The 23,398-nt window shown below is 42.9% G+C and overlaps 1 protein-coding gene across 2 annotated transcripts in view; it reads right to left on the bottom strand.

Annotated features, from left to right (window-relative positions):
- VCAN (versican) overlaps positions 1-21,556 on the bottom strand; it is a 249,752-nt gene extending 228,196 nt beyond the window's left edge. The window contains exons 1-2 of one of the 2 annotated variants that reach the window (XM_033923290.1): positions 21,303-21,556; positions 6,529-6,604 (exon numbers count right to left, since the gene is read on the bottom strand). In XM_033923290.1, coding sequence (XP_033779181.1) covers positions 6,529-6,598 — 70 coding nt within the window. In that variant the 5' untranslated portion in view covers positions 6,599-6,604; positions 21,303-21,556. Of the gene's footprint in view, positions 1-6,528; positions 6,605-19,628; positions 19,656-21,302 lie in introns of those variants that run through there. The other variant, XM_033923357.1, reaches the window with a different exon arrangement.
- Between the last annotated feature and the right edge of the window lie 1,842 nt (positions 21,557-23,398).

A 23,398-nucleotide genomic window follows, 5' to 3' on the forward strand; every position in this document is an offset into this window, starting at 1 on the left:
TACAATAATACATATTACATTACATTGGTGTCTTCTATCCCGCCAATACCTTTCAGTTCTAGGCGGTTTACAACAAGAGTTGGCCTGGGCATTTCCAGGGCAAATACATGGTTAATAGATGTATTATGCAGCTGGATCTGTGGAGGGGCGATCAGGTTTAGTTAGATCATTTGACAAATTTCTTGAATAGAAAAGTTTTAAGTTCTTTCCCGAATGTTTTGTAGTTGGGCGTCATAGTCATAGAGGTGGCAGTCTAGTTTCGTGCTCTGGTGGCTAATAGTCCATCATATATTTTTTTGCTTTGTATATCTTTGATTGGGGGTTGGGTAAAGTGTGTATGAGTTCTCCTTGGTCTGGATGTGTTTTTCCTGATTACACGGTTGCTCAGATAGCTTGGTCCGTTTCCATTTAGGGCTTTGAATAGGGTGCAGTAGAATTTGTATTGTATGCGTGCTTGTACTGGGAGCCAATGTGAATCTCGGAAAGCGGTGGTAATGTGGTCATATTTTTTCAGCGAGTAAAACAGTCTAAGAGCTGTATTTTGGACTGTTTGTAATTGTTTTAGCATGTTGGTTGGGCATGACATTCAGCACTTTTGTGATAATGCATATGCATAAAGTAATCAGGCAAAGTCAGACTCTGAAAAATACATGTGAATCTTCTGCAGTTGACAAAAATAATAAAATAAGTCAGTTGGGCGTTAACAACCAATTACTGGCCTTAATTGGAGTTAATTGGTTCCAATTTGGATCTAAGTGTGCATCTGTCTTCATGCTATTCTGCAACACTGTGCATTCAAAGTGTCTCACATTCAGTCCATAAGGGGGCGTGGCCATGGGAGGGGCATGGGTGGGGCATTCCAAGTATTTAGGTGCAGTGTCATGGAATACCGGGGTTACATGCCCAACTTTACATGAGGGCCCAGATGGCATAAGTTCCCAGTGCCTAAATCTGAGCACCATTATAGAATTTACCCTGTGCACTTCAGTAAAAGATCTTCTATACTTATCAGCCATTGTTTTTGCTCCATTTATAAGCTCATCTTTCTTGTTGTAGGCAAAATATTTACCAATCTGTCATTAGTGTGCAATAGCAATCAACTCCACATTTAAGTAAACATGCCTCTAAAACTTTTGGTAATTTACCATATGGCCTCATCGTTAGTTTCTTTTCATATCTCTTCTGCCCAGCTTAGTCTATGTAAGCCTCTCTATCACTTCTAAATAGTTTAGACCAATGGTCTCAAACTTGCGGCCCGGGGACCACATGCGGCCCACCAGGTACTATTTTGAGGCCCTCGGTATGTTTATCATAATCACAAAAGTAAAATAAAATTGTTTCTTGATCATGTGTCTCTTTAGCTATAAATTAAAATATTATTATTAAGACTTAGCCAAAAAAAAGATATATAAACTATAAAGAGTTTTACCTCATGCAAATTGTCGTTTCTTTAATAAGACATTAACTATTTTTTTCTGAGGCCCTCCAAGTACTGACAAACCCAAAATGTGGCCCTACAAAGGGTTTGAGTTTGAGACCTCTAGTTTAGACTGTGTATAATTGTAAATGGTTCCACTGTGACTTTCCTAATCTGTTTAGTCTATATCAGCGTTTCATAAATGTTTTTAGCTCCAGCACACTAAATGGAGCAAATATTTTTCATGGCACATTATAACTGAAATTATACCTCAGTAAATGTTCGCCGGCACGAGCAGCATCTTCTACCTGCTGCTTGCACCACCCTAGGCTCCCTTCTGATGTCATGTCCTGGTCCTACGACAGGAAGTGACATCAGAAAAGAGCTGAAGCTGGCACTAGCAACAGGAGGAAGATGCTGCTCGTGCTGGCGAACATTTACTGAGGTATGCTGAGGGATGAAGAGGAAGAGAGGCGCCGGTGGTGACAGACTCTTACGTACATGATGTACACGTCATTTATTCCTGTGTATATTTATTTTATGAATTATTTCTTATGAAGGGGATTTTAAAAATAAATTCTGGAATCTCTAGCGGCACACCACTGTGCCACGGCACACAGTTTGTAAGACACTGGTCTATATGATATTGTAAACCGCTCTGCTGTGATGATAAAAGGTGGTATAAATTCACTGATAACACAATCAAATTTTCACAAGGGTCCTTAATCAAGACTATTTCACATATGGTAGAGTAGTTCTTCCACCATTTGAATACCCTTATGGTTTTACTATTTTTCCATACAGTTTTAAAGGATCCTCAGCGGCACCACTTGGAACTCAATTGCATTTCATTGTACCAAGCTTTACGTGTCAATTGGACCCGATGACGAGTTGACACGTAAAGCTTGGTACAATGAAATGCAATTGAGTTCCAAGTGGTGCCGCTGAGGATCCTTTAAAACTGTATGGAAAAATAGTAAAACCATAAGGGTATTCAAATGGTGGAAGAACTACTCTACCATATGTGAAATAGATAAAAGGTGGTATAGCATGTACAGAACTAAACATAAACAAGCTGTAGGTTTACAAGAACTGACTGCTTCTGTTTCTGCTTTCCTTAAAGCGAGCTCAGCGGACAAGATCAAAAGGCTTATACTTAACCATTTAGGTCTCTTTTGAGATCAGATGTCACAAATTTCAGTAGCCTGAATTTTCTTCTTACTAGCAATTTCCATCCAAAGTGCTTGCATTAAATACATATCGATGTATATTACAGCACCTGGTTAAACCTAAAACATTGGCAATGTACATAACACCTATTTAATTTTGTTACCATGGAACCATAAAAATAACTAAGGAGAAAACTGTTTTATCTCACTCAGCTCTAACAAGTGACAGTGCGGCCAATTCTAAGCCATCTGGCCTGATGGAGAATGGAAAAAAGTATGTAAGGTATTTATGTACGAAATAATGTTTCTGCTACCTTGAACTCAACAAATTGTAAAAATTGTACTACACAACACTAATTACAGCCTCTCCAAAGTTTCCTTTTATCTGACATAATCTAAAAAAAAATTAAAAGCAACCAAATCTTAGGTGTCATTGGTTAAGTAAGAAAAATAGAATATTTATTAAAACAAATCCTCTTAGGGCTGTACGATAATATCTGCTGCTTAATTAGCTCTCTGGTTTCAATTCCCAGACCTGTTGGTCCATTCCAGATGGTCCTATCTCTGTTAAAAGGAGCACTTATCTCCCTCACTTCCTGTTTGCCTTGCATAGACTACATTCAATAAAGGGGAGGGATCTTTCAGAAAGAAAGCTTAAGGTAAAACATTTCTTGTCCTCAATCTCGGAGGCGGTTTTCATTAATTTTTTTTTTTAATTACCAGCAAAAGTTAGAAAGCAAAGTTCTTATTTTTTTTTTTACTTTATTTAGTTTTTAATGCCAACAAAAAGTGCAATACAATTTACGTACAAATAATAATAATCAAATAAGCACTTATAAACAATCAGAATCTATACAAAAGATAAAAATTCCCTCCCCCATCCATCATTAACGCTCACAGAATTCCTATGAGCTTTGAAGCAGTGTTGGATCATTTAAGGGCAAATTCTATAAGAAGCACCCAAACTTAGGCGCCAAACTAGGCACTGTTCAGCGTGATTCAATTAAAATTGGGTGCTGATTAATGAATCACGCTGAGCGGCACTTATTTTGGAAGTGCCCAATAAATAGGCCAACTCTAGGCACAACTAAAAGTTAGGCGCCTATATGAGCGCTTAAGCATGCTTAAGAGTAGCAATTCTGCAATAAGGCACCTAACACGTAGCCATGCCCACACCTAACGTGCATAGCGTCTATTTTTCTGAAGGCTGCCTAAATTTTTAGAGGCGCCTTATTACAGAATTGCTCTTTCTTGATAGGCTCCTTAGTTTCAATTATTGCTCATTAAAAAGCTTAATTGAGCTTGTTGATCAATTTAGATATGCGCCTATCTAGTTGGGCGCCTCCCAAATAGGTGCCTAACATTAGGTGCCGGTTACAGAATTTGGGTCTACCGCAACTTAGTAAGAGGTAGGGGGTAAAACATAGGAGAGGATCAGCTAGTTTAAGAAGGTAAGTAGGCAACTAAGCAATACTGTACTCCCCTGATATTTGCGGGAGTTCCGTTCCAGGAACCCCCGCAAATCTTGAAAAACCGCAAATACGGTTTTTCATGGAGGAGACTGGAGAGGGCAGCGGGAGAGGCAGGAGAGAGCAGCCGGAGCGCCGGCGAGTGCAGGAAATCACTCGCTGTATGCTCCGACCGCCTCTTCCTGCACTAAGTCAGGCCTTACCAATGAGGAGCTGCGTGTCAAAGGGGGCTGCTGAAAGTTCTCAGCCCAACCAAGAATTGAATGATGTGGAGCCATGAAACGTACAAGTTATTCCACACTTTTCTTGACACTTTTCGCTTCATATCATTGAAACAAGAAAAGTGTGGAATAACTTGTCCGTTTCATGGCTCCACGTCATTCTCTTCTTGGTTGGGCTGAGAACTTTTCAGCGGCCCCTCGTAAGCCCTCTAGAGCAGTGTTCTTCAACCTTTTTACACCCGTGGACCGGCAAAAAAAAAATAATTATTTTGTGGACCGGCAAACTACTAGGACTAAAATTTAAAAATCCCGTTTCCGCCCCATCTCCGCGAGCTCGGTCCCCACAAATCATCTGATCCCATCCACACAAGCCTCAGTTATGATTTTATATTGAATGTATTTTATTAAAGTATAAAAAGAAACAATATTCTGTAGAATTGTCATTTTATAAATACAAATAATTCAGAGCAAGGATCAACAAAACCCCTGTCTCCCCTCCCCTTCACATATATCCCCTCTACTATCAAGAAAACTGAACAAGCCAAATTATTACAGAATGCTACACAGAAATATCATGCTAACAGAATACTGAAGTAACACATGACAGGAATAGTTTTAGGGGAGTGCAACTAGGGCAACTGCCCCCTGGTCAGAGAGCGCCCTAAGCCAGCTGAAAGCTAAAGAAGCACTGCCTGGGTTTTGCAGTCCCCAGTTATGTCTAACACCAGCTCTAGCAGGATATATATTTCAAATCTGATATATTCTAATCACAAAATAGAAATAAAATTATTTTTTTCTACCTTTTGTCGTCTCTGGTTTCTGCTTTCAATCTTTTTTTCACTCTCTTCCTTCCAGCGTATGCCCTCTCTGTCTCTTCAATCCAGCATCTGCCCCTTCCATCCACTATCTGTCCTCTCCCCCTTCCATATGGTATCTGTCTTCTTTCTATGTCCCTCTCCCCTTTCCATCCAGCTTGTGCCCCTCTCTCCTATTTACATGATTCATTCCAGCTTCACTGCTCTCTTCATTTTTATCTCTCCTACACCAGATCTATCATCATTGTCCCTCTGCTTATTTTTCTGCTGACCCCTTCCTATCATCAATCTCTCTACTTTCTCATGCCTGTGTCTCCCCTTCCCCTCCTCTAATCTCTCTGCCAGCTGTTTCCTTCCTTTTTTCATTCTCCCTTCCCTCCTCCTCCTGTCCAGCAGTAACTCTCTTCCCTTCCTCCCCTCCCAGCAGCACCTCTCCATCTCCCTCTCCAGTAGCAGCTGTCCCTTTTTTTCCTAGCCCAGCAGCTTCCCAGATTCCTTTCCCTCCTCCCCTCCCAGAAGCATCTCTCCTTCTTCTCCCTCTCCAGTAGCAGCTGTCCCTTTTTTTTATCTTGCCCAGCAGCTTCCCAGATTCCTTTCCCTCCTCCCCTCCCAGATGCATCTATCCTTCTCCTTCTCCCTCTCCAGTAGCAGCTGTCCCTTTTTTTTCCTGGCCCAGCAGCTTCCCAGATTCCTTTCCCTCCTCCCCTCCCAGAAGCATCTCTCCTTCTTCTCCCTCTCCAGTAGCAGCTGTCCCTTTTTTTTCCTGGCCCAGCAGCTTCCCAGATTCCTTTCCCTCCTCCCCTCCCAGAAGCATCTCTCCTTCTCCCTTTCCAGTAGCAGCTGTCCCTTTTTTCCCCTGCCCAGCAGCTTCCCAGACTGATAGTGGTTTTTTCCCCTCCCAGCAGCTCTTCTTACTTTCCAGCGAAGCGATTCACGAAGGCAGCCTCGGGTCCTTTGTTGGGTCGCGCCGCCTCTGAGGAAAGAGGAAGTTGCATCATCAGAGGCAGCCGCGACTCAGCAAAAGCCCCGAGGCTGCCTTCGTGAATCGCTGCGCTGGGAAGTAAAGGAGAGCTGCAGAGAGGGGAGAAAGCCACTGTCAGAGGCTCCCCAAGATCTCTCCGGCCCAGCGCACGCTTCCGATGCTGATCTTGCCGGTCCTGCGCGGACCGGCAGGAAGTTCAAATGAGTCAATCTTGCCGGTCCTGCGCGGACCGGCAAAAATTTCCTGCGGACCGTAACCGGTCCGCGGACCGGCGGTTGAAGAACTGTGCTCTAGAGACAGGGAAAATGCCTACCATACCCGCATATACTATAACTCACCTTGAACTGCAATTGGAAAGGCTTGAGCTAAATACAAACATGTATATCATTATATATTTCATGTGCTCAATTATCCGAGCCAAGTTTTCATAAAAGGTTCCATGTCGGAAGACTTACCCAGACGCTGTGCATCTGCTAGCACAAAGATAGAGCATATCCAGAATGCATGCTGTATATCTAGTACCATCTTGACCTAGAAACAAGGGAAAATGGGGTAAATGCACTATAACATGTACTTAAATTTTAGAATAATAATGCACAGGGGTCAGCAACCTTTTTCAAGCAGACATTTTATCCTAAATGTCTGACCCAAGATTTACAAAGAGCTGCAAAGGGTAGAGAAGGGGGTTTGAGATATGATTTTTAATGCAATTTGGGTATATATAAATTTAACACAAAAACAAATCTTCAAGTATGTACGGAAAATAAAGAAAAACAATTTAATGAGACTTTTGACACTGTATTTCTGCACAGAATTGTTTCATGTCCATTTCTCTCTCTCCCCATGCACCTTCTCTCCTACCCTTCTACCCTTATGTCCATTTCTTCCTCTCTCACCACTCTCATCCCTCCTGCAGCATATTTCCTCTCCCCCAACCCCACTTACAAATATTATGCTCTTTCTTGCTTCAACGGGTCAGTGGCAATTCCTACAGCTACCTGCTGCTAACCTGGAAGCCTGTCCTTTATCGCCTCCCGCCCGGGCAGAAATAGGAAGTTCTGATAGACATGGCAGAGGAGAGGCTTCTGGGTTAGCGACAGGCAGCTGTAGGAATCGCTGGCATTAACCCATTGAAGCAAGAGAACCGCAGCCAGATGGTGAAAGAGCCGCAACCACATGGTGAAAGAGCTGCATGTGGCTTACGAGCTGCGGGTTGCCGACCTCATGCATTAGCATATAATATGTAAAATAAATTGTTCTGGATTCTACGGCAAATTAGTTTGGAACAGACCTACAGCTCTTACAGCAAGGGTTCTCAACCCATTCCTCAGGACACACCTAGACATTCTAGTTTTCCTGATATCCCCAATAAATCTGCAAGAGCTAGATTTACATATAATGAAGACAGTGCATGCAAATCTAGCTTATGCATATTCATTGGGGATATCAGGAAAATCAGACTGGCTAAATGTGTCCTAAGGATTGGATTGTGAGCAGGACAGGATTAATTCTTCAGTGGGCCCTAGGCACCCAAGTACACTGAGCCCTTCCATGGTCCTGTCCCTTCCCTGCCTCTGCCCTTTTATGTCCCCCCTCCCCCCCCCGCTCCAGAAGCCCATGTAGCACCTTCTACTTCCTTCTTCATTATTCAGTGCAGCCAAATTTGCAGTCTTCAAAAGTAAACGGGCAGCGGTTCCTACACGCTGCCCGCAGCTGACCCAGAAGCCTTCCCTCTAATGAAAAATCCCAGCATCAGAGGAATGGCTTCTGGGTCAGCTGTGGGCAGAGTGTAGAAACCACTGCCTGTGGCCTTTTGAAGACTGCGAGTTCAGCTGCACTGAATAATGAAGAAGGCAGGAGGAGGCAATACTTGGACGCCTGAAGCCGGACACAAATGCAGGTACACTGACATCATCAGAGCAGGCAGCATTCAGGGGCTCCCTCTGGGCCCGAGGCACGCGCCTACTTGGCCTACCCTTTAATCCTGCCCTGATTGTGAGCCCCTGTCTTAGAGTGAAAGCATTTAGAAAAGAGACCCTTGTATCTGTGTGTCCAAGAGAGTGCAACATATAGGTCCTATTTTAAACTATATATTGTGGTACCTCAGAATCCGAATGCCCCAAAACTTGAACGATTTGGAATCCAAACGTTTTTTCTTCATTTTTGCCCCAGAATCTGAACACTGCTTTGGAATCCAACTGCAAGCAGTGCTCAGCCCAAAGCTTCCCCTCTGACGCAGCTTCCTGTTTCCGCCTGGGAGGGAAGCTTTGGGCTGAACACCACTTGCAGCTGCCGTTGCCAATCTTGCTGTCTTGCCGCTGGGGATCCCAATCTTGCTGCCTCTGCTGCTGGGGGTCCCGATCTTGCTGCCTCTGCTGCTGGGGGTCCCAATCTTGCTGCCTCTGCTGCTGGGGGTCCCAATCTTGCTGTTTCTGCCAGGTAGGCCCGATCTTGCAGAGTTTGTGGGACCAAGGAACGGATTAATCCAGTTTCTATTCTTTTCAATGGGAAAAATTGTCTTGGAACTCGAATGTTTTGGAACTCAAACAAGGTTCTAGAACGAATTAAGTTAGGATTCCAAGGTACCACTGTATTATTCTTTTGATAACTAGAATATCGACTTATGGTTTAAAAATAAAAAAAGATTATTAGGTTAGAACTCAATGAACTAGGTCTGACTGGAACTGTCCTGAACTGGTTCAATGAGCTCCTGTGTATGGAAAGATTAGGGTTACCAGATTTTCCCAAAAGAAAATCTGGACCCGTGGCCATGCCGACAGGCCTGCCCCATCCCGCCTGAGTCACACCCTGTTCTGCCCCCCAGCCCTGCCCCCAGATGGCATCCGTGCATGCCCCTTCCCAATGTGATTTTTACAGGAAGCTTTTCAAAACTTGGAGAAAGTGCCAGGTTTTAAAAAGCTGTCCAAATCCCCGGATATGTCCTCGAAAAGGAGGATATGTCCAGGGAAGTCCAGACGTCTGGTAACCCTAGGAAAGATAGCACCTTCTCCCAAAGCTAGAAAGCAGTCTGTGGAGTGCCTCAGGGGTCCCCACTCTCACCAGTGATCTTCAGCATTTTTATGAGCACCCTGGGCAACCTCACCTTCACCGATGGCGAATGTCTACTATCCTACACAGATGATATATTCCTCCTAATCCCAGTTTATGCTGACACTAGGGAGTCCTCCTAAAAAAAGTTTCCAAAGGCATTGAAAAAATCTACTCCTGGGCACTCTCCAGCAAACTAAAACTAAACACCACCATAACCAAGCTTCTTTGGTTCCACACCGCCACACAGTCAGCACCCATGGTCTTAACCCTGCCCTCTAGTGCAACAATAAACATTGAGAAGATCTCCAAGGTGCTTGGAATCCTGCTTGACTCCACATTTTCCTACGAATCCCAAATATCCAACCTCTGAGGGGGGTGAACCTTTCTACAGCTTAAAGCAACTATGGGGTCCTTTTATTAAGGTGCGCTAACCAATATCCAAAAAAAACTCTGTGGAGTGACGATGTTCCTAAATGGACTCTATTTGAAAGAATCAAAGTTCCAAAGTTACACCAAAATCATCCACATAAAATAATTTCATCCACATAAAAATAAATTCATCCACATAAAAATAGGTTATCCACATAAAAGTCTTAAAGGACCTAGTCCACTAGGGATACAGGACCCAACACAGTCCACGTTTCGACAAAAAGTCTTCTTCAGGGGTCCCTGGGGGAACAATTGTGTGGTGAACCGGAAGTGAGATACTGCTTGCGTTTGCAATAGAAAGACACAGTCCTTTAAGGCTTTTATGTGGATAACCTATTTTTATGTGGATGAATTTATTTTTATGTGGATGAAATTATTTTATGTGGATGATTTTGGTGTAACTTTGGAACTTTGACTCTTTCAAATAGAGTCCATTTAGGAACATCGTCACTCCACAGAGTTTTTTTTTTGTTTTCTCTGGATTTTCTTCTCTGTGGATATCTTGGGGTCAATTCCTTTTGTTTTTTTGCACTAACCGATATAGCATACGCTAAATGCTAAGGTGCCCATAGAATATAATGGATGCCTTAGCATTTAGCGTGCCCTAAATCAGTTAGCGCACCTTAATAAAAGGACCCCTAAGATTGATCAAACCCTACTTCTATAGCAACCATTCTGCAGTTCTGGTTCAGATGCTAGTCCTAGCACAACTTGGCTATTGCAACTCTCTCTACACAGATATAAACTCCTCCCAAATGTACAAACTCCAATTGATCTAGAACACTGCAATCAGGCTGATTTTTGGCTTTAAAAAATATGACCATGTCTCTGCATACTACCGCAAGCTTCACTGGTTGCCTGTAAATTCCATGAATCTTGCTTAAACTTCCCTGTATTGTATGCCATGAACTAAATACCAACTCACCAGAGCAGATAACTCACCTGTTCTCCACCTCAACCAAGATAAACAACACCCACCAGCTGATCATCCCCTCATCCAAGAGAGTGAAATACAAGCGAATATTCAACACCCTTTTCACGTATGTCACTGCAAGAACCTGGAACACCCTTCCAGCATCCATAAGAACAGAAATGAATTACCTCACCTTCAGGAAATGATTGAAAACTTACCTATGATAAATTCCTTTTAGCTCAGTGATTCAGCTCCCTTACCTTGATAATGTAACTGCCCTCTACAACGTATTGTAAATGGTTCCCCTCTTGCAACAATGTAACATAAGAACATAAGAATTGCCGCTGCTGGGTCAGACCAATGGTCCATCATGCCCAGCAGTCCGCTCACGCGGCGGCCCCTTCCTCTTCAATGTGATATACTATTTCCCCATGATGTTGCATGGGCCTCTTATCTTATAAATCGCCTTGAACCTGTACTGGATACGTATGATTAAGAAATCCTGAGTAGATTAGATTAGAATAGGGGTTCTCAACCCAGACCTCAGAACACATCCAGCCAGTAAGGTTTTCATGATACTTACAATGAATATGCATGAGATTGCCTTCACTGTATGCAAATCTAATTTACCTGATGTATGTTCATTGTGGATACCTTGCAAGGGGTAACCAACAACTTAAGTTATCCTGCCCATCTAGTAAAGGTATTAAAAGAACCAAGGCTTTTGGTCAATCCCTATCATTCAAGTTCACCCAACTTTGGAATGATCTTCCACTTTTTTTGCTAAGCTCTAGCTCCCTTCCCTTCTTTCGCAAATCTTTGAAAACTACTTCTGTTATATCTTTATTAGCTTGATTTTAATTTACTGTTTTATATTTTCACTACCTTAACCTAATTACTGTAAACCAAGTCGAGCTTTCCTGGATTGAAGTCTCGGTATAGAAAACTAAGCATTAGATTAGAAAACCAGAATGGCTGGGTGTGTCCCCAGGACTGGATTGAGAACCCCTGGGCTAGAATAATGCACTGGAGCATCCAGTTTTGTTTGCTATATTTCATCCAATGCTAGGTATAATCAAGAAGGGTATTACTACCAGAATGAAAAAAGTTATCTTGCCGTTGTATAGGGTGATGATGCGCCCGCATCTGGAGTACTGCATCCAATATTGGTCACAGTACCTAAAGAAGAATATGGCGATACTCCAGAGGGTTCAGAAGAGAGTGACACGTTTGATTAAAGGTATGGAAAACCTTTCATATGCTAAAAGATTGGAGAACCTGGGGCTCTTTTCCCTGGAGAAGCGGAGACTTAGAGGGGATATGATTGAGACTTATAAGATCATGAAAGGCATAGAGAAAGTGGAGAGGGACAGATTCTTCAAACTTTCGAAAACTATAAGAACGAGAGGGCATTCGGAAAAATTAAAAGGGGACAGATTCAGAACCAATGCTAGGAAGTTCTTCTTCACCCAACGGGTGGTGGACACCTGGAATGCGCTTCCAGAGGGTGTGATAGGACAGGGTACGGTATTGGAGTTCAAGAAGGGATTGGACAACTTTCTGAAGAAAAAGGGGATAGAACGGTATAGATAGGTCTGGACCTGATGGGCCGCCGCGTGAGCGGACTACTGGGCATGATGGACCTCTGGTCTGACCCAGCAGAGGTACTGCTTATGTTCTTATGTTCTTATGCATGAAAAGACATAAGAACATAAAAATAGCCTTAATGTTTCTAGCCCAGTAGCCCGTCATCACGGTAGCCAAACCAGGTCACAAGTACCTGGCAAAAACCCAAGTAGTAGCAACATTCCATGCTACCGATCCAGGGCAAGCAGTGGCTTCTCCCATGTCTTTCTCTATAGCAGACAAGGGGCTTTTCCTCCAGGATATTGTCCAGACCTTTTTTAAAACCAGCTATTTTTACCACAACCTCTGGCAACACGTTCCAGAGCTTAACCGTTCTTTCAGTGAAAAAAATATCTCCTCCTATTGGTATAAAAGTATTTCCCTTGTACCTGTTCTACACTACTCAGGACTGAAATACTGGCTAAATCCCTTCAGTCTCTATAGTGCAAAGTTCAGATGTGCACATGAAATTATGTGCAGGAAAATATCTTGTCTGAACAAGGCTAAGCATCTCCCAGGCCAGCCTAAATATTTTTCCTTCATCATCAGAAAATATGCTGAGAGCCAAATGCCTCCAGCCATTAAACCAACTGTGTGGCTCAAGAATGTTATTTATTTGATTTTTTAGCCCATACTTCCAAAGGAGCTCAAAATGGATTACACTCAAACATTTTCCCTATCTGTCCCAACTAATGCTGGCTGATTCGATTCGATTTGGCCTAAGGAATCGATTTTTTGATTTGATTTGATTGAATTCGCTTTTCCCGACCAATTGGGCATTTTTTTTTTTCAAATGACCTCGCAGGTTTATTTTGTAACCTTTCTACCCACCCCACCCCCTTTTGCCCACTCCAACCCCACGCTGGTGCTGTGGTGCAAACAATATAAACATACAAAAAAGACTTGTCCTCTCTTTGTTAGGTCCTAGGTTGTCTAACACCAGCTCTGGCAGGATACACATTTCAAATCTGGCATATTGTAATCACAAAATAGAAAAAAAAATAAATAAATTCTACCTTCCACTGCCATAGCCAACATTTGTTTCCTTCATATTGTTTACCATCTCTCTCTTTCTCTCTCCCTGCCTTGTGCCCTGGGTCAAACCTCTCTATTCCCCTCTATGCAGCACCTTTCCCTTCCTCCCCTGCATACCAGTGTGATGGCAGCATTAAACAAGGCTCGCTGGGAGCAACACCTATTATCTTATTGGAAAACATTTTTGAAGTTGTACCTACTGAAATTCTAAAGATCAGGAGGGGAGTTAGGGGAGCCAGTCAGATTAATGTAACCAGGAGAAAAATATATATATTTTTAGGCCCGGATTCTGCATAGTATGTCCCGATTGTAGGCAGCTGTAGGCGTTCTACAGCTGTCTAATCAGCCAATCGGGAGGCACGTTTTCTACAAATATGCTCCCCAGGCATGCCGCCCACATTGAAGGCGCCTCCATGATCCTAGGAAGGTCTGCAAGCCCGCCTAAGCTCACCTAAGGCTAGGCGGTAGCCTTAGGTGAACCTAGGCGGCCCTATGTATCTCCCTAGTAGAGTGGGAGACGCTTACAATGTAGGCCAGCAAAATGCTGTCCTACATGGTAAGTAGATGCGGCTGTTATACTTAATCGCGGCAAGGGATCTCCCTGCCGCGATTAGTATAGCGGTCACGGCTACAGCTTCCAGTCTCCCCTCCCCCATCCCACCCCCTCCAAAGATTGCTGGCTGGAGAGTGCCCAACCCCTCCTGCTGGACCCTCCCAACGGCACCCCAGACGATCGCCAATCAGGCCCTAGGATCCTGTGGGTTGGGCAGCGAAGGGGCGGACCTGCCTCATTTAGATGGAGGCGGGACTGCTGGCCGGACAGTGCGAGAACCCGTCCAGCCAACTTGCAGATAAGCTCGAGGGGGGGTTCTGGGGTGGTGGGTTTCATTGGGAGGGTCCGGCAGGAGGAGTTGGGCATCCTCCTGCCAGCGATTGTTGGAGGAGCCGTTGGGGGGTCCGGCAGGAGGGTTTGAGCACCCTTCTGCCGGCGATTGTCAGGGGGAATGGGGGGAGGGGAGACTGGCAGCCGTAGCTGCAGCCTCTATACTAATCACAGCAGGGAGATCCCTTAACGCGATTAAGTATAGCGGCCACGTCTAAAGTAACCCGGTTCTGTAACCGGCGTCTCTAACATGGATGTAGGCCCGATTCTGTATAAGATGCCCATCCCAGGCGTCCTATACAGAATCCAGGCCAAAATGTTTAACCTTTTATATATATTTATATTTAACAAAGGTCTTATGTATGGCATAGTTTTAAGGAATCAGTCACCAGATAAGTGTAATAACCATCCAACAAGGCTGAACAGGTCTTGTTTTCATTTGTGCAAAAGCTGCTAATAAGATCCTGAGATTTTGCTGCATTTATTGACAATACATTAGAGACCCCACTAACAATCCATGTGAGAGGTAACAATTAATACTTCTACTAGTAGAGGTTTTCACATGTGTAAAATTAACAGTGTGTTCCAGACAGTCCTTTCTGGATTTGCTGACAAAGCACAATGCCGTTCTTTGTAACCACTGACAAGTTTAAGAACTATAATATCTTCAGCTATGGCAGTCTGGGTTTCAGGCTTTGCAAGCATGAACATTTATTAAAAGCACAAGACTTGATTCAAAATCCATATGGTCATACCTGAATGAACCAATTGCTGAACAAACCCAGGACCTGGGACTGGCCACTCCTTTTTTCATTTGCTAAATTTATGTTAAGCCTTTTCCCAGACAGATACCTGATCCTCTGCGAAAAAAAAGGTAGCCACCCCCACACGGCTTCATGGAATTGCAATATATCTATGAAGCGCTAGCTGAAAGATACACTACAGCTGTAGGTTCATCCCAAGGCTGTGAATTACTTTAATAGCAGTTGAAGACAGCCCACCAATGAAGAAATTAGAAAGCACGGATAGGCTAAACAAAAGCATGCTTTTATGTTCTATCAATTATTTTAGCAAACTAAGCAGCTTGAATGACTATCCAGCTGTAGCCAGAAACGTGTAAAGAAGTGTTTATAGATATGATGATGTCTTCCTTTCACAGATTAACTTGATTTATTAATATGTAAACAGTCTGTCAATTTGTGTGGGAAGTGGCAAAATGTGACCTAAAACTTGCTTACTTTATAAATGCATTGGATTACTAGCAGTAATGTTAATAGGATAGAACATATGACTAGGCCACACAAATACTATTGGACTTAATCTTTTAAATGTCCCTTCTTCCCTCTTCCCCACAGTCATAAAATAAGAAAATGTTTATTTATGATATAGCCCCAAGTACCAGGGTCTCCTAGCCTGCTGTGAATTGGCCAGGGCCCATTTGCTTCACTGGTTTCAAATTTCTCCTTTAGGGATGAGTAAAGGGTACAGTCTGTAATGTGTCTGTATGTTTGCTTTGCTGTGGTAGACCAATGCCACAATTCACAGGCTTTCACTTCACCCCCAGTAACTGGTGAGCTCCAACAATAAGCATTTATCCAACCTGGCCATTTCCTCTGAGTGGGTGGTGAAATTGTGTGATTCGTGTAGGCCTCCATTTAAAGGGCTTCTTCAAAAGAAACTTGAAATCCGAGACAGCATTTGACAGGCTTCAACTGAAATGGAACATACTGCTATAAACTCTGTTTTAGGAGCCCTACTTCATAGGAAAGATTACCCTGGAGAGATGGTTAAAATGGATAAGGAAGGGAACGAGGGATAGTTACTGCCCGCTCTTTGGTCATGTCATAATCAGTAGTTGATAATCCAATAAGTTTCAGTCCAGAAATATTCAGGTTTTTTTATTCAGGACCAATACAGAGTCAAGGATTTTGGTCCTCGTGAAAAGTCTATGAAAAACATTATGATAATACACAGGTGAGCACTGCCAAACTTTTATTTTCAACCGCCTCCTCCCCTCCCCAGCTCTGCCTGCTGGAAACCAATTTAGCTAAAATATGCATGTCTTCTATTACTAACTAACCTACAATTGACTAAGATCACCCTTCACCCCCCACCCCTACACCTAAGCACAAGATGACCAAGTTACCCAGTTCTAAGAGGAAGATTACAGGCAATTCTATCCTGATGCATTGTGGGACCAGCAGCAATGATTTCAGTGGTTAGAATTGGGTGCTTCGGATGAATCTTAAGCCTTGCACCCCCTACCCCCTATTCATTTCAAAGCCCCTAGGCATCCCCCTGAGATTTTAATAAAACTCAGCAAGCATGATCATTTCAATGCCATCCCTCCCAGAACAATTCTGTAAAAGTGAGTAATTGGGCATTGGGCATTAAAATATTACACTTTATTTAGTTAAAGGACATCTTTCATGTCCTTTAACTTTCATGAGTGAGGTGGTTTGATGTTGCCTCCCTAGATACAAGTAACAAATTATGCATGACTTATGGGGGGGAAGCACCACTTTCATGAGTGAGGTGGTTTGATGTTGCCTCCCTAATTATTTTTATGCTAGTATTTATCTGCCATCATGTTTCTATCTCGTACCACTGGTTCTCAACCAGTGTGTCCCCAAGAGTTGGGAGGGGTGTCCCAAAGCATTTGGTGTAGACAGCAGGCCTGTGTTTCCTGTGCAACCATCAGTGCCTGTAAACTGGGAAAACCAGCAAGCTTGAGTCAGATCCCCGTAACTAGGGTTACCATACATTCCAGAAAAATGATGACAGATTGAGACATCCGTGTTTTACTTCCATTGCTTTCAAAGGAAGTAAATCCCAGATGTCTCAATCCGTCCTCCTTTTTCTGGAGCCATATGGTAACCCTACCTATAACCGGTTCCTATTTCTGCTTCCTCACTACCCCTAATAATTGCTACCTACAGCCCTAACTGAAAATGTGGCAGGTCTGCTGTCAATAAATTCTGAGTAGCATATTTGCAGGTTTTTGTGTTGCTTCACTATGGAGAGCTTTTGTGTTACTGAGGCAACACTAGAATTTTAATATATATTTGCTTTGTTGTAAGGCAGGCGAGAAGTCTGGGACTGGTGTGCTGCATAGTTTTTTTTGATGTGGGATCGATAATTTTAAATAAACTTTTTTAAACAATGAAATATTTAGTGCTTTGTTCAGCTGTAAATGTGTTTAGTGTCACCTAAATTCACGCTTCCTATCAGGTATATCACAACAGAAGAAAGGTTGAGAACTGCTGGTATATACGTGGTGTGATCAAAAAATACGGCGAATGTTTAAATAAAAAAAAGTTTATTACAGTCAAAGATACATTGCTATTAATCCCTCCCCCTACATACTCCTCACTTCAAACACACTTATCCCATCGATCTTGCCACTTTCTGAAGAAGCTCTGGAAGTTCTTGTTCGTGAATGTCTTTGATTGCGCTATCATGGCTGCCTCGATGTCCTGAATCAATTCAAAACGTTTACCTTTCATGGTCATTTTGACTTTGAGGAAGAGCCAGAAATCACACGGTGCTAGATTGGGTGAATAAGGTGGATGAGGACACACCAAAAAGTTGGGTTTTTTTTTAACCAAAATTTGCTGTACCAGAAGCAATGTGCGACACGGAGCGTTGTCATTATGGAAGATGAAACCATTTGACCACTCGCCTCATGTTCAAATCTGTTGTTAAAATGTTTTGAACGGAACCATAAGAGATGTTCAGATCCTCAGAAATTTCCCTAATTGTCAGTCACCTGTTTGATTGAATCATTTTGCTTACTCTTGCAACATTCTCTTGGGTTTTTTATGTGAAAGGACATCCTGATCTCTCCTCGTCTTCAACTGATTCACAACCATTTTGAAATCGCTTGAACCATATGTAAACTGTCTTCATGGTCACTGCAGCATCAACATAAACTAATTTTAACATTTCATGTGTTTCTTTAGCACTTTTTTGCAGTTTGAAACAAAATTCCATGTTGTTCTTGATCCATGATGTGCGGCACACCTTAAAACACACCTTCTCTCAACCTTAGCTCACAACCAACTACAACAAACAAGTTGAAACTTGTCATATACTGGTACTAAGGTTTGACATACTACTTCCCGTATTGGAGATCCTTGCCTTTCCATTGGAAGGCACTCAGTAACAGCATTTACTGTAGTTTTTGATCACACCTCCTACCTAATGAGGGCAATTTCCAAAAACCATTTACCTGGTAAATGAGCGGTTTAGAAAGTTCTGGTAAGAAATCAAGTCTAGGATCCAAAGGTTCAGGAATCCAGATTCTACCACTTTGAACCTCAGCTCTGGTGGACAGCAAGCACCAGCCCAGCTTCAAAAATGAAGAGCTTCGTTAAATTAACACAATCAAAAACATGGAGAAAAAAGATCTAAGTGCTAACAGAGCCACACTACCATAACTATTTCCATAAAGTAATAGGTTCACACCAATCATTGATCAAAAAGTCCCACACTCCCTGTGCTTAAAAGTTCAGACTGATGGTTCTTCTGAGCTTGTGTTGGTTTCCTGACTACCAGTTTTGCTGGGTTGGACAGCAGGTTTTTGTTGTTGGTGGGGGGTTTTTCTGTCCAAGCCGGTATACAAGTCCCCATTCCCTCGAAGCTGCTGCTTAGCCTCTGTGCAACCCCCTAGTCTTGCCTAATGGTTGAGCCGGAATTACAAATTCCACATTGGTTTTAAAAGACAAACTCAAAACTAGGACAGACCAAAACGCCTCCCTTCTGTAACTGGGTAATTTAGCTCTGCCAGCTCCTTCTTCCCCCACCTCCCCTAATCCTTTCCTTTGTATGGATCCGGTGCCTTAGATTTCCCAGGAACAGCCTGCGGCTCCAGCAGCCACGTGGCGCTCGAGGAGGCGGGGCCCGGCCCCGCCCAGCCTGGGCTGCCGCATCCTTTTGTTTGGGAAACCACGGAACAAGAAAGCAAGTTCCTAAGCTGAATTTTGCCAAGATCTTTTCTATTAGAGACTCGATTGACAGGTCAATTACACTCCTGCCAGGAGTTTTGGTCCTTATGATTTTTTGCCCTCTTTTGAATCTTCGTTTTGATTTTTTTGTTAAATGCTTGGCGATACCAGCGGGATTAACTGAGATCTAATACTAGACAATAATTGAAACATTGCCTTTCTGTTCTCGTTGTTTGCACTTCTTCCGAAGGCGCCCCATAACGTATTTGCAGTGAGTGATTTGTTTTTCTAATTTAGCTCTTTAAGAAGATAAGTGTTAAGAATAACATCATTAGGCGGCTTGATGGTATTTGTAAGCGGATCCCTGTGTGAAATTTTTATGGACTCCAGAAGGAAAAGTCAGTGGATCTCTTCCTTGGTTAAAAAAAAAAAATAGTGTGTGTAAAATATCCATCAAAAAAATGTTCATTATCGTTAGTGCAGTCTATAGAAAATTGTAGGCATGATACTAAAAAAAAAACCAAAAACTATATATATATATACATCATTATAACTTTAAAATGTTAGGTGATGTACAGGATCTAAAAATAGTATATATTAAATCATGAAAGCTTCTACTGATAATCATGAGTTTTGTCTTTACTTTGTGTTTCTTGCAAAATAAAAAGATACCTGCAGTAACTAACGTGACTCCTTCTTTTCTTTCTGTGAGACCTATGGTAAGTAAGTCGGTGGCTTTATAGCAGCCCTTGCAATGTTTTTTTCCTCCGGCAGAGGGCGGTACACGCATACTGTACTAGACCGACACTGATGGACTGCTATATTCCTGGAGAGCCTAATTTTTCTTAAAACCATTTTCGACAATAATCACTCTGCAGCTTCAAGCAACCCGTCAACCTGTCGATCAATGTTTAACGTGTTACAGACAGAGGCAAACGTTTTGGGCGATTTTACAGTCGCCTGAGCCATTAAAAAAAAAAAAGTCCCAAAGTACTAGGGTCTACTTGCCAGGATAGAAGGCTCAGCGTCCATGTGAGTTTTCAATGCTAAGATACAATGAATGAAAAGGACGTTGCATTTTCCAGCTCACACGTTTTTGGGTTTGGTTCTCTCTCCCCCACCCCCATCAGCTGTGCTTTGTTTTGTAGCAGTGGTAGGAGCATTTGAGCTGTACAGTAAATATTAGAAGCTCTGGCACTTTTTTTGTACTTGTAATCTTGGGCTCTCTGAGCCGCATGGAGCTCCATAATGCGGAACAGCCCTAAAATGCAAAGATCTAAAGCCTGGTTAGCAAAGGTAGGACTTAACGGGAGAATTTAAAACAGCCCCTACTGAAGATTTAATAAGTGACTGGAAAGGCCATAGAGGGCGACTTAATGTTTTGCCTGTTTTCCACTGAAACTGTCTCGCTCCGGTGCTCTGGTCCAGCTGGGAGCATTAGCATGTTGCAGAGTGGGAAAAAGTTGGGCAGAGGGAATGGCAGCTTATATTTTGCGAGACTCTCCTGCAGGAGCTTTGGGGGAGTGCAAGGAAACGTTTTCGATATACGCCCCCCCCCCCCTCCTGTACCCAGGCTGAGCCAGGCATGATGTTGGGGGAGGGAGAGAAGGAAAAAAAAAAAAAAAAAGAGCATTTTCATTTTAACTTGGCAAAATACCTTTTCCCGCCCTTGATTCCTTGTTTTATACGCCTTTGTCTTTGCAAAACAAAAGGAGACCCGGGGAGCGAAATATACAGCTATTGTTAACAGAGGTGCAAAACCCAATTTGTTTGTAGGGTATAAAAATAATGTTTTGCTTCAGGGTCCCCCCTCAGGTCGTTTGCCCTCTGCCATTAAAATGTCTGGCTGCCTTATGTTTGTCTTAGTTTCCAACTAGGGATTCTGCTTCTGAGGTTTGCAGTTCTGGGACTTCTTTTAATGCTCTGTCTCCTATTCAGCTGCTTTCCAAGAACTTGAAACCTCGCTTTAGAACATCCAGGTATCATTAGTTGCATTTCTGCTTTTCCGATCTTTTCCCCATCTGACTCCCAACATTTGTAAAGATTTCATGTGTAAATTGATGAATACATTCTCACTCAAGCTGTGAGTGCTTCACTGATACGCCACTATTCCAAATTTTTATTATGTTCCCTTGTTTCTTAGGTTTTTCTAGAGACCACATTCGGTTTCCATTCCAGCCTAATATCTTACAACACACGCCCTCTTTAAAAGCCTAAAGTTATGATCTAAGTTCATTTCAAACACGTTTTCTACTCCTACTACCAACTCTCTTGACCTAAGATTTATAACAGCATAACAGCCTGCTACTAAAATGGTCACATTTTAAAAGGCAACGTGAAAATTACCTGGAGTGGGTGGTGTGTTGCATCAATTCTAGGAAGCTGTAGTTAGTTATCCCCCAGTTTGCAGTGGCTGTATATAGTAATCCCTTGATCGGTGCTGGAAGGATGCTTGAATGAGATGGTGGTGGTGAATCCAGGCTTACTTTAAATTTTTTTGCAGTCTTAATTCTTTACTGAAGATAGGTACCTGATCCCAGCCCTGTGCCTGTGCCCCGTCCTGGGGAAAGAAGAAGCATGAAGCCAGCTTGACTGCAAGTTCAAATGTGGTGGGATTTGACACCCCTCATGATTATATCATTATACACTCAGGGTTGCAAGGGGAGGCACTGCCATTGTAAGAAGTCACTCCCTCACAGGCAAATGCACACACCCTCCCCCTCTCCCCCCCCCCACCTCCTTCCCTCTCTCAGCCTACTGCATTACTGCACATTAGCATTAAAGGCTACCACTCTCCCCCTCTCAGAAGTCTAATACCAGCTCTCCCTAGTGTCATAGTTTCTCTCCCTTTCAATTCTTTTTTTTTTTTTTTTTTTAATTGCATACAGCAAAAGTTTGTATCTCCTGTTTCCATGAAACAATAGGTAGGAAGAAATGCCTGCTTTCCTTACTTAGAACTAAAGCTGCTAGTTGCACAACCGCTACCCTGAGGTTTTGCACCCGCGGCGCTTGGGATCGTGTCAAAATCAATGGGCAGAGGGTACACGGAAGATGATTGCAGCGAGCCGAAAGGCTGGGGGAAGCCCGCTGCTGCATTTCCCAGCAGCTGAGTAAGCTGAAAGAGGCTGCGGCTCGTTCCAGTCTCCGATTCCTTTTGTCTTTGCAGACCTTTGCAAAGAAGTATTATAGTGATCCTGGGAAACTATGTAGAGAGACCAAGTAGTGTCGGTACCCGGCTAAACACAGAAATTTGTCAAAGGGTTTCCCCAAACTTCTGTCGCTAAGATATATTATGAACTTTTTGTGCTCACTGTTGTACCTGATGAAAGAGAAACGGCTAAGCGTTTTCTAATTTGTCTTAAGGTTAGAGGGGGGGGGTTTCCACCAGATGTTTTAAAACCGTAATGAAATGCCATATCTGCAACTATGTGCAAAGAGGAATTCACCCTATGAGATGCAAGTTTTCATTTTGCTTAATTCATTGATGGTTCAGACAGGAAAATAAGAATTCACTTTTAATTGCAACATCCTCAGTCGTTCAGCAAAAGCTCTCAGACTTGGCTGGGTTTTGCCCTAGTGCTGAAACCCTGCTCCCCATTCTCCTTTCACCTCTTGGGAAGAAAGGTCAAAGACTTCAGCTGCAAACCTCTCGAGGCACAGGCAAGTGTGGCTTAACAAGGGAAGAGCCAGGTGGTCACTTTCTTTTCAGTAAGTTTACTGCAGATGCTTTATTAAAAAAAAAAAAAAAACCCCTATGCTACAAGTATAGTTTATTAACATTTAAGGTGGGAGGAGAGGACTGGAAAAATAAGGGATAGGGAACTCTTGGTGACTAAAACATTTGAAGCAAACTGCACAGGCTCTACTAGGTATGTATTTAGCTCTAGATGAGTTGCATTCAGGCACAGTAGATATTCTCCTGTCCCTACCCATGGGGGCTGACTAAGATTCTACCTGAGGCTGCCCAAGATTTGTCCAAGATCTCAAACAGCATCAGCAGGAATTGAACTCTGGCTTCCCTGGTCCTCAGTTCCATAGGGGAGGAGAATGTATGGGGGTGGGGTGGGGGTGGACAGCTGGTTAGGAGAAGAACAGCTAGTTCCGAGGTAGGTGACCACTATCCTCCAGTCAAGTTTTCAAGATTTCTGCAATGAGATTGATTTGCATGTATTGCTTCCATTATAAGCAAATAAATCTCAAGCATATTCATGACAGAAATCTTGAAAACCTGATTGGGTTGTGGCCCCTGAGGACTGTGGTTGCCTGTCCCTGAGCTAGCTAACTGTGCCATCTCCTGAAAAATTACTAGCCGGCCTGTTTATGCGTTCCACAATGATTGCACATGAGGCAGATCTTTATTGCCTGCAAGCTCAAAAATTACCCAGCTGGCATTAATTCCGGTACAGTAGGCATTTTTCTGTCCCAGCAGGATTTATAATCTT

Source organism: Geotrypetes seraphini, chromosome 1, assembly GCF_902459505.1.
Source record: "Geotrypetes seraphini chromosome 1, aGeoSer1.1, whole genome shotgun sequence".
NCBI classification, from domain to species: Eukaryota; Metazoa; Chordata; class Amphibia; order Gymnophiona; family Dermophiidae; genus Geotrypetes; species Geotrypetes seraphini.